At 37.5% G+C, this 12,072-nt stretch overlaps 1 protein-coding gene across 2 annotated transcripts; it reads left to right on the forward strand.

Moving 5' to 3' along the window:
- The first annotated feature begins 4,931 nt into the window (after window positions 1-4,931).
- Window positions 4,932-12,059, forward strand: si:ch73-352p4.8 (cystine/glutamate transporter). Of its 2 annotated transcripts, none has more exons than XM_030150660.1 (13): window positions 4,932-5,140; window positions 5,215-5,473; window positions 7,232-7,358; window positions 7,658-7,773; window positions 7,877-8,002; window positions 8,126-8,225; window positions 8,377-8,421; window positions 8,554-8,677; window positions 8,771-8,874; window positions 8,965-9,061; window positions 10,126-10,275; window positions 10,381-10,558; window positions 11,742-12,059. In XM_030150660.1, exons 2-13 carry the CDS (start codon window positions 5,245-5,247, stop codon window positions 11,804-11,806), a joined length of 1,461 nt encoding a protein of 486 aa, XP_030006520.1. In that variant the 5' UTR covers window positions 4,932-5,140; window positions 5,215-5,244; the 3' UTR covers window positions 11,807-12,059. The 2 variants fall into 2 exon arrangements, with proteins under 2 accessions (XP_030006520.1, XP_030006519.1); XM_030150659.1 differs by having other exon boundaries at window positions 4,932-5,124.
- Window positions 12,060-12,072: the final 13 nt, after the last annotated feature.

The following is a 12,072-nucleotide window of genomic DNA, read 5'->3' on the forward strand; positions in this document are numbered from 1 at the left end:
GTTAGGTTAATTTTGTTTTTTGACAGAAAACAGTCACAGTAAAACGACAAATCTGTTTTCCATACAGTTGAGTTGTCAATAGCAGAACTTTAAATCTATGTGGAATGTCCAAATAAGGTCAGAACTGTTACAGTTTAGCCTGAACTGTGGATCAACAAACATTAAACTTTCTGAAGAAAATATTGTCACATAGTCAGGCTAAACCGGTGTTTCTCAAACTGTGGGGTGGGCCCCTAGGGGAGGCGCAAAAGGCTTGCCAGGGGGGACACAGAATCTCTCCTGGGTGTTATGTTTTTCTTCAGGTTAGAACATGTAGCAGGTGGAACTAATGTTTTAGCGTTGGAGCACCCCGGACTCATTTTAGGGACGTACAACAATCAAATCTAGTGCTATGGCGATCTGTCAGTAGACTAGACAAAGAGTTTAGGTTTGGAAAATGGACAAAGGATTTTACTGGAAAAGAAAAACCTGCAATGTTTCTGTTTTTGCACAGTTTGTACACTTCACACTTTAGTGTTCTGAGATGTGCAGTGCAAACAGGCTCGTTGCAGCCACTGATATTGTTAAAATTTTCATCCTTGTTACCAAAACTTGTCTGTTGTTCTAAAAAAAAGTAACTTTATTGTCATAGTTGGAAGATAATTGTGCATATCCTGTTTCTATTTGGAAAAATATTGACTCAGGGAGCAGTTTTGTTGAGTTTATTTGTATTGTTCAAGCAAAAAGGGGGGCCTGGAGATTTTTCATCCTTCAAAGAGGGCACGACGGAAAAACACTGAGAACTACTGAACTAAACTAAGGTGCAAATAATAATAATAATAATAATAATAATAATAAATTGCATTTATTAAACACTTTTCATTCAACAGAATCTCAAAGTGCTACTGAGAAAAGACAGTCCAATAAAAAATAAAAATAAAAAATAACAAACTGTATCAGGAATAAAAGACTAGGCGAATTAAACAGAGCATCAAGGTGGTCCCTAAAAAGCCTGTCTAAACAGGAATATTTTTAGCCCCTTTTTGAAGGAGTCCAGGGATTGAGGCGCTGTTAGGTGGTCAGCGAGGGAGTTCCAGATATGGGGGGTGGGGGTGGGCAGAGGAGAAGGCCCAGTCGCCCATGATCCGAAGTTTAGTTCTGGGGGGGGGGTTGGTGCTGTGGGGCCGTAGACTACGGGTGGACGTGTGAGGGGTGAGGAGGTCCTTGAGGTAGTCAGGGGTGTTATTATGAAGGCACTTGAAGGTGATGAGGGCGGTCTTATAAGTCATTCTGAAGGGGATTGGTAGCCAGTGGAGGTTATGAAGAATGGGAGTGATGTGTTCGTGTCTATGGGTCCGTTTGAGAATTCTGGCAGCACTGTTTTGGATGGACTGAAGTTTTTGCAGCTGTTTTTTGGGGATCCCATAGAGAAGGGCATTACAGTAGTCGAGCCTTGAGGAGACAAAGACGTGGACAAGCTTTTTTGCATCTGAAACACTGAGAGAGGGGTGGAGTTTGGAGATGTTCTTAGGGTGAAAAAAGCAGGTTTTAAACACCAAAATCAAACTCACCCACATAGAAGAAATTCTGTGATTTCATACTTGGTTCTGTTCATTTAGAGCTGTGCACCTAACTTATATCACTTTGTCACTGTCTTTAATGATAAAAGTTGTTTCTGAATGGTTCTCATTCCATTTTGTCATTTTCTGACACTTTGGTTAAAGGCCCCATGGTTAGTTTTGTTCACCATGACTCACTACTCCCTCTAGTGGTCACATAAATGTTCTGTTAGGGTCAATATATTCAGTTAATCTCTGAAACCAATACATTACTGTCTTTGACATAACATCAGAGCTCTTTATTGTCAACACTCCAATGGTAATGTTGTGTCATATTTGAGTATTTTACAGTAGGAATACTATCTATAGCTCATCAAAGTATTCAGAAAATTTTCTTATTCTCACTCGAATAGTGTTAAATTTTGTTAACGTAAAAGCCAGGTCCGATATTTGGTGTAAACTGCTCCAAGTCTATCATTGTAATATCAGCGTATTCATTTAAATAGCCATTTGCTTATATCCAAACAAAACAGCCTCCGGATGCTCATGAGTACAATATGTGTGTCTGCGCATGTGCGTTACTACTATATATGCATATTGTTGGGTTCCACTATGATAGTAATTAATTCCCAGTGCAGGTACACACCCAAACACATTTTGTACAATAATAGTGACTGTACTTGGGGAATTCAAAACACCATACCTTTTTCCGTGCAGGTAAAGACCTCAGCTGGTTGCCAAGGACAATGTGTCTGTGAGCTGTGTGAAGGATGACATTTTCCCCTTGTTTACCTTGAGAGAGTTAATCCATAAGGAGGGAGATAAAGTGTGTTTTAATTATCCATGACAAGAGGTCTAACATGTTTTCATGTCACATCAGATTCAAGTCCTTGAACTCCAATTCAGTCAGAGCGATATGTTTATATTTTTGCCTGCTGTTAAGAAGTATTTGCAAAACTGCCTGTAGAATGTAGAACTAAAGTCATGGAAATCTAATTTCTGTGATTAATAAGGCCAGTTCTATGCAATTATAGCTCAGGGATATCATAGAACAGGAACCATTAGCAGACCCTATATGTCCTCAACCCCTGCTGTGACAACCGGTGATTCACAGAATGGAGAAAAAAAAGTCAAATTGTATTCCGTGTATATTGTAGTAGCAGTGGGACTTGGCTGGAGAGGAAATGAGGGGTGGCTCGTAATGGTAGAGGATAGAGATGAGGATGGTTTGGTCTCCAACTGACTGCACAGGGATCTGGGGAGGTCGTGTGGAAAACAGCCGGAGAGTAGGGCTCACATCTCCTGTGGGTGCTGAGGGACCACATAAGGGTTACCTGCTCACAGAGGGGCTAAACTCAAACCTGCCCTGGGATTTCAGACTAAGATGCCAAAGTGGTCCCAGAACCTTATCTGTGAACCATAAAAACTGCTGGTTAGGAGAAATCACAAATCAAAATAAGAAACCTGTCATGTTACAAATTATAATTCACATTCAGTATTCATTTGAAACCAACTATTTTCAGCACTGGAGTCTGATCACATGAACAAACGTGTATCTGAATATCTGTGATGCTCATACAGATATCTAATTTGAGATGAGATCGCCATCTTCTGGAAACAAAACAAAGTGCATCCTCATCTTTATATCCACACTGACTTCATGGAGATATTTGGCAAGTTGAGAGTCCCCCTAGTGGCCTAAGGTGGACACAGCAACAGCAGCAGCTTCAGGCTTCATCATTGTCAGCTTTTACACCTTTACACACTGTAACCCAGTGGTTCCCAACCTTTTTTTTTTTTTTTTTTTTTTTTTTTTTTTACAACTGACCCCATTTTAACATCACAAATTTCAGGTGACCCCAGACATTCAAAACAGAGATTTTTTTTTGGTTAAAATTAATTTGTTTTTGATCATGTAATAGTTAGCTATAATATGTTGCAAATAAACATTAATTTTAGACAATATTTAGACTATATAATGTAAATTTTTATTAGTAAGTTGTTGTTTTTTTTCATAAATTATTAGAAATTTCAGGCCACCCCAGACATTCAAAACAGACATTTTATTTGCTAAAATTAATTTGTTTTTGGTTGTGAAATAGTTTGCTATAATATGTTGCAAATAAGTGTTAATTTTAGGCAACATTTAATCTACATAATGTAAATTTTTATGAGTAAGTTTTAATTTTTTATCAATTACTGGACATTTCAGGTGACCCCATTTGAATTTCAGGTGACCCCATGTGGGGTCCCGACCCCAAGGTTGAAAAACACTGCTGTTACCTGTAGACACAGGCTAATTTAACTGTATTACATACATAAGTACATTATTATAGGCATACACATACTATGCATAATAATTATACCACTTATCTACCTAACTGAGAATGCAGTGAAGGAGGAATGCCATTGTTTTTCTTGATGCCATTATGGTTGAATATTTATTATTGTGTTTTATTGTTCATTGTGTATCATGTACTGTATGTCACTGAATTTACAAAGATTGGTCGAGAAAAACAAAATTTGCTTTTTACAGCGTGAGAGCAAATACAAACCTCCAGTTTCTCTGCCAGTTGACTAACAAAATAAGACATCATGTGATCCTAGTGTGAGGACTGACACATGATGTTATAAAATCAGACATGACATTTCACAGTGTTGCATTATCTTCAGATGTACAGATGTAGTGTCTATTAGGATGACTTCTTCTAACAGGAGTATCAGAGGTGCTGTTACTGCTGATGAAATTGTTCACACTTGATAAATCTTGCACATAAAAACAACTTGGTATGTACTGTGTGTGGAGGAATTTTAACAAGCAGAGCTGTCACTGATGGAGTGGAACTGACATCTACACAGTGGTCAGTCAAGTGAAAGGAAAAAGTAGCTAACAGAATTAACTTGTTTTTTTGTTAGGTTTTTTTTTTTTTTTTTTTTTTTTTTTTTAGAATTTTGGCCTCATACTGAACAGCTCTGAGATTTTCTTTGCTCTTTATTTAAATCTCACACAAGTATGTCTGATTAAATAGTCACGCAAATACTCCTAAAAAAACATGTGACATTAACTGTAGGGCCTATTGTTTTTGTTGTTGTTGTTGTTGAAAGAAGCCGCCCCTGCAGCCTTTGCAGCTGCCTATACAACACCCTAGGGCTTCAAACCCTGAGTCCAACAGGGCTCTGTCAAGCTGTACACACATGCGCACACACACATGCACATACACACATACAAACTGCACAATGCAGACAGCATCAAGCCTTTACACTGCTGTAATTACTTGCTGCAGCCTGGAAGAGAGCTGGCTTTGTTCCCTACTCAGGCTGGGCGGTTCGACTAAGAACCAATCAGGGGAGAAAAACATGATGGATCAGTTTGGGGAGAGGGCCCCAGTTCACTTCAGTTCTCCTTACTCCCAACAGCCTCATGCTCATTCCACAAACTACTATAATGTGTGCATACAAAGGTTAACAGGAAACTCATAAGGCCTTTTCACTCCTGTTTTGGAAGAAGAGTCATAAGAAAAACTGGAGGAGATTCAACTTTTTTTTTTGTTGAGGAGCCAGAATTCTGAAAAGGAGCAAAAAGGAGGTAAAAACTAAAGTTGGTGAGTTAAACTTAAATGCAGATCATGTGTGTCATGCTATCGAAATAAAGAGACTCACTGAAGAGTTTTTGCAGTGTCCACGTGAAACCAAAAATAACACAGAAATGGACAGGACACAACCAAAGACGGGGGAGGATGGCGTAAAGGACAAGACAGCAGGCGAGGCGGTGCATCTTCGAAGAGAGATTGGCCTTTTATCCGCTGTGTCCTTCATCATTGGAACAGTGGTGGGCAGTGGGATCTTCATTGCACCCAAGGGTGTTCTGATGAATAGTGGTAGCGTGGGGCTGTCACTGCTGATGTGGGCGCTGTGTGGAATTCTGTCGTTGTGTGGTAAGAGGCTGTGAAAGTGTGTGTTATGTAGATCTTTTAAACAGTAAACAGTGGGAGTGGGTCCAGTAAATGTTGATGATTTATACACATTGCCGCTGCATTTGCATTTGACTTAGTTTTTTCAATTTCGTTTTATCTGCATATTTGTTAAACGACAGGGCAATGCTAAAAAGAATCTTTTTTATTTTATCCTTTTTTTTCTCATCTCATTTTCAGATGGTTCAAACGTAGACACTCTTTTTTAAAAATATGAACATTGCGAAACTCTTCGGGTTCCTTCCAGACACTTCACACAGCACTCATTTATTTATTTATTTATTTAATAGGGACCATGCACATTCAGTGGGAGTTTTGGCTCATATCACTTGCAGAACTTGTGCAACTGAGTGAAGTGTCAGCATCCTTTTACACAAAGACACTGTTTCAATTCATCTCATAAATTTTGTGTTGCATTCTTTTGGATCAAATTCTGATGAATTTTAGTTTACAATTGTAAAAATCTTCAGTGTGTTTAGCTAAAGCGTATGTAAACCTCCATCCTTATTTGTATATGATAGGACAACACAACATATACTGCATCAAGCTGAAATTAATTTACAGTATCAGCCATTATTCACAATTTTATTTTAGGCAATCATCTAGTTCCATAATCACATATAATTCTCACACTCTAGCTTAAGAGTCTATGGGGTGCCATTTGTAAAGCACCTCATGCTAAAAATAATAATATTTTTTCACAAAAAAAGTTGTGTGAATTTTTTCACATCACATTTTAGGACATTTACAACAATATTTGTCATATTAGAAATATATGAAATAGCCAATTTGTACATTAAATATTTACATGCCCCAGAGAGATTTATATTTAACATTTATATTTAACAGGCATATATAACATTTAGACTTATATTTAGATTTACTATTTATATTTAGATTTAACATTTAGATTCAAATTTAACATTTAGATTTAATATTTAACATTTACACATGACATTTAATATTTACATTTAGCTATTTCATATATTTCTAAATGACAAATATTTTCGTAAATGTTGTAAAAGGTGACCTGAAAAAATTTGGGCCACTTTTTTTTTTTTTTAAATGGTTTAAATGTGACAAAATGTTGCTGTTATTTTTAGCATGAGCTGCTTTACAAACAGCACCCCATAACAGTCATCTGATGTGTAATTAGACATACTCCATTATATGTTTTTAGTCCCATTGTGTGTATGAACATTTAGCAACTAAATGCAAAAGCCAATGTACTTGTGAACAGGTTCTTACTGTTGACTGTGGGAATGTAAGATAAAATAATCCTTTTTCCTTTTTTCAGTAGTACAGCACCATAGGGATAGTAATATTAAAAGTAATGATTAATGTAAGAAATACAAAAAGCATTAAAAAATTTACAAAGATTAAGCAAATACTGTATATAAGTTGCACTCTGTAGAAACTGTGATAATAACTAAGAACAGAAAATATATGTAAAAGAGTAAAGTATGGGTTATTATAAGTCTTGCACCTTGCTGAAGGCCATATACTTTATAATAATGCACATTGTAAGAAAATTGGATATTGTAAGAAAAGATTGCAATCATAGAGAAGTCAGTTGTGTGTATGAGGACTCCTGGATGCAGTAAGATGTAATGACATAAGCATTTTAAAAGATTAAAAGCATTTTTAGTCTTTGTATGAGTCATTTCATATGAGCTGTTTCCATGCTGTTTTCCAAATGCTTTGTGTTCTCTACTTTATTAGGTGCACTGTGCTATGCTGAACTGGGCACCACTTTCACAAAGTCTGGGGGCCACTACACTTATCTACTGGAGACATTCGGGCCCATGCCAGCCTTCCTACGACTCTGGGCTGAGTTTTTATTCATCAGGTTGGCCACTTTTCTCTAGGACAGGGGTCACCAATCCTGGTCCTCGAGGGCCGGAATCCTGCATGTTTTAAATGTATCCCTCTTCCAACATACCTGATTCAAATGATAAGCCTATCATCAAGCTCTGCAGAAGCCTGATAATGACCGTCAGGTGTGCTGGAAGAGGGAAACATCTAAAACATGCAGGATACCAGCCCTCAAGGACCAGGATTGGTGACCCCTGCTCTAGGATGTAAAGTCATGAAGTTGACCTAAAGCCACATAACAAAGCATACTGCACATGTTTGTTCCATTTGCAGACCAGCTGTAGCTTCCTATGTTTCTTTGGCTTTCGGCCGATATGTGGTGGAGCCTTTCTTTGCTCCTTGTCCTGCTCCCATGGTGCTCATCAAATTAGTCAGCATCCTCGGAGTGAGTGAGTGGTTCCTCCACTTTCCTCTTAACTACAGAAACCTGTGTATTGTATGTGTTTATGTCATTAACATTTTAAGCACTTGTTTGTGTTTGTGTCCTTGAAGCATTTGTTGTGGCAATCAACTGCTGGAGTGTGACCATGGCTTCACGCACTCAAGTCACCTTGACTTTCATTAAGATGTTTGCGCTGGTCCTCATTATCATCCCTGGTGTAATTGCACTGGCCAAAGGTGAGAGGACATACAGTACAATCTGTATGCTGAACAGAACAGAAGCTTTCAAACCTGGTCAATCAGTAATTGGATTTGTCACTATTGGTATATTATCTTCACACTGTAAATTCTGCTTTTCAGGAAAGACAGACAATTTCCAGAATGGTTTTGAGGTTGATGCATTAACACTGGATAAGTTACCACTGGCATTTTATAATGGTCTCTATGCCTACGGGGGATGGTAAGTTTAGTAAGTATATACAGTAGTAAATTCAACACATTTCAATGTCTACTTTTGACATAATTAAACCTTTGTGGTGATTCACTGACATAAAAACTGATATGATAACGGAGTATTGCTAAACCGTACAGATTTTCCCTTTCTCCTTTAGGTTTTATCTGAACTTTATCACAGAAGAGGTCATTAATCCAAACAGGTATGTTACACCTCTGAGGTCATATCATTTTAGACTTTCAGAATGTTGCTTAGAAAAAGCTTTTTTTTTTTAAATATATATATATATATATATATATATATATATACATCTGTGTGTTCCCTGTCATGCCAGAAACATCCCACTAGCAATATCCTCTTCCATGGTGACAGTCACAGTCTTGTATGTGCTTGTTAATTTGGCCTATTACACCATGATGACTCCTGCTGAGATCCTCTTTTCTGATGCTGTTGCTGTGGTCAGTGGTGCTATACGTTATCCTAAAATCAAGAATCACATGTATCAGATCTGTGTTTGTTTTGTGTGTCATTCTAATTCTGTGTCTCTGCAGACATTTGCCCAGAAGGCTCTGCAGGGATTAGCCCCAGTGATTCCCTTTCTAGTATCTCTGTCCTGCCTTGGAGCACTTAATGGTGGCTTCTTTTCATCACCCAGGTAATTACACAGTGGGTACAGGATGATTATAATCCTCATATGTGGGCTTTAACCAAGATCTGATTCTAAGTTTCACCATCTGTGTGCTAGGATGCTGTTTGTGGGAGCCAGGGAAGGACACTGGCCTCCAATCTTTTCCATGATTCATATCCGTAGACAAACACCTTTGCCCGCTGTGCTACTGCTGGTAAAGTACATTTAAAATACTAAAATATAATCTACCACCAAGAGCTTGTTAGCTTGCCAGTTTCTGATATTACATGAAAAAATATATTTCACAAATGAAAATTACTACCTGAACTGCCATGATATACTAGTTGTGACCAGTAGTTTAGCTGAGTAACTAACTCCATTCGCCTAAAGATTTGTATTTGAGTATTTCTATTTTACACTACTCTATATGTCCCAGTCTATGACATTTGAGGGGGAACTATTGTACAAGTACCAGTGGTTTCCAATTGTGTTCATATTACTAATATATTAAAAAAACACTGTGAATGGAAAAAATGAGTGTTCTATTCTATTCTATTCTATTCTATTCTATTCTATTCTATTCTATTCTATTCTATTCTATTCTATTCTGTTAATACTCTTGTTACATTTGCACTGTTTACACCGTTACATGTATATTTAGATTGTTTACAATGTCACATTTACACATTTTCACATTATATCTCTACTTTGCACATATTTCCATTGCACACTAATTAATATCATATATTTTTCTAACATTATGTCTGTATCTTATTATGTTGTTATTTAAATGTAAGTACACTGTCGCTGGCAGAGACCACCTGCAATTTTGTTGCACAGCTGGTGTAATGATAATAAAACCTATTCTATTCTATTCTATTCTATTCTATTCTATTCTATTCTATTCTATTACAGTAGATGTTTAAAACATCCAATATCTCGCTAAAGTCAAAGATTACAAAAAAGTCAAATGATCACATTTTCCGTCTTCCATTAATAATCTGGTAGGTGTTTGCATGTATCCAGTGTCCCTGTATGTAAAACTGGATAGAAAGTAATTATAAAGTCATTATAAATAGTTCCTTCCTCAGAACAGTAATAGGTTGACCACACCAAACCAAAATGCACCAAACTATTACAACATTGCTGCTAATGCTAATGTACTTTTTTCTAAAATAGGCCTGTAATGCAATATTTTTACATTGTTGTAAAGTATGTGAATTCGTCTTCCATCAGTATTTGTAGTAACAGATGGTTACATGGTGTGAATGTTTCCAGTATCCATTGGTGGTGTTCATGCTAATCACTGGAGAGACCTATCAGCTCCTCAACTTTGCTTCCTTTGCTCGCTGGTTCTTCATCGCTCTGGCAACTCTAGGAATGATCATCCATCGATATCGATACCCGCTCCTCCCAAGACCTTTCAAGGTTGGTATGCCTTTGTGGTAATCCATAATCTATAATCCATATTGTTTCCCTCTATACATGAACTCCAGTTGCAGGTGTCTTAGTGTTTGGTTGAATCCCCTGCAGGTGCCCCTGGTCATCGCAGTCACCTTCACAGTGGTCTGCTTCTTCATTGTGGGTCTGTCCTTGTACTCGGACCCCTGGAACACAGGGCGGAGCTTTGCTCTCACACTGACTGGGGTCCCAGTTTACTTTGTGACTGTGTACCGCTTTCGACTACCTCATAGATGGGCACGCTTCCTCAGTAAGTCCTAAAAACACATGGAAATCCCTTATCCATTAACCCATAAAGGCCCAGAACTACTTTTGTGGCAGTTCCCAAATACATTTTTCTCTATTTTTAACCTTTCTTAAGTGACTTATCACCATTAATTGTAATATTACCCTTTGAATTTTGCAATTTTTCAGTGAAAATCAAGTATTTTTCTATGCTTCATTTATTATGTAGATGTTTATAAAAAAAGGCACATTAAAATTGAAGTTTATTATATCAAAAACAGAGACAACTGAAAAAAGTGACTTTTTCAGCAAAATAAATGAGTGTATCTATCAAGTGTCATTGATCCAACTCCATGGGTTTTACTGGTTCTACAATAATAGATTAGATTTCTATAGCACTTTTTTGGTCACTCGAAGCACTTTACATTATTGACCCATTATTCATTCACTCTCACATTCCCCCTCTGGTGGTGGTAAACTACATATGTAGCCACAGTTGTCCTGGGGCAGACTGACAGAAGCGTGGCTGCCAATTCGCGCCAACAGCCCCTCCGACCACCACCAAACATTCATACACCAGTGTGAGTAACACTGGAGACAAGGGTGAAGTGTCTTGCACAAGGACACAATGGACCGACTAGGACAGAGCGGGATTTGAACCGCCAACCCTTCAGTTATTGGACGACCCACTCTACCATCTGAGCCGTGGCCACCCCAAATGTTCATCTTCTACAATGTTGTAGAAGATGACTGTGTTTCCACATTCACTACAGAGCCTCTGAACATCCAAATGGATCATATCTGATGACCATGAAAAGATGACAAACTGTATTTTACACCACCTATCTACATGGGTTGATAGGATTAGTGGATCAAGAAGTGTCAAACATTTTAGATTAGGAAATGATTTTGGTCACTAGTGACTGGGTCTTTATGGGTTAAAGTGCAATACTGAATTTTTTTTACAGAGTTAAAAGACCTTGAATTAAGAAGTTCTGAAGGACTGAACAATAAATTAATAAAGATTTAAGATAAAGTTTAAGATTTATCATAAAGTTAGAACAAGGGCTCTTGGTTACATTATGGACTTTTGCTTAGCTCTGAATTAATAGGCTTTCTGTGGCTGATGGATTATGTAAGATCAGTGCAAAGAAAGTAAAGCCTTCTCAGTCTCAGCTCTGATGGTTTTCTCTCTTTTACATTCCCAGACTACTGCAGTAAACAGCTGCAGATTCTTCTAGAAGTAGCTCTGCAGGAAGTCCAGACCTACTGAAGACCCCAAACATGCCCTGCTGAGTACTAAAAACTTTCGGGATACAACCTTAACAAGAACAAGAACTCTTAACTTTACTTTTGTACTTCATTTCTAAAGTGTCCGTTTGGATTATTAAGTTTGATAAAGATTTTCTATATGGATAACTGGTAGCTGCATGAAGCACAAATGAAACATGTTCTATTCTTTTTTCATATCTCTACTTTTTACACCAATAAACTAATGCATTTTCAGTGAGACAAACTATAAATTACAAAACTTTTATT

The sequence above is a fragment of the Sphaeramia orbicularis genome, chromosome 12, assembly GCF_902148855.1.
Source record: "Sphaeramia orbicularis chromosome 12, fSphaOr1.1, whole genome shotgun sequence".
Taxonomy (NCBI): Eukaryota; Metazoa; Chordata; class Actinopteri; order Kurtiformes; family Apogonidae; genus Sphaeramia; species Sphaeramia orbicularis.

Bases quoted from the DNA above. Each gene is read 5' to 3' on its own strand.
- si:ch73-352p4.8 (XM_030150660.1), top strand. From the start codon at position 5,245: ATGGACAGGACACAACCAAAGACGGGGGAGGATGGCGTAAAGGACAAG. The intron at 7,774-7,876 runs GTGAGTGGTTCC...GTGTCCTTGAAG, and splicing joins AGTCAGCATCCTCGGAGTGA to CATTTGTTGTGGCAATCAAC. The intron at 8,875-8,964 runs GTAATTACACAG...TCTGTGTGCTAG, and splicing joins GGCTTCTTTTCATCACCCAG to GATGCTGTTTGTGGGAGCCA.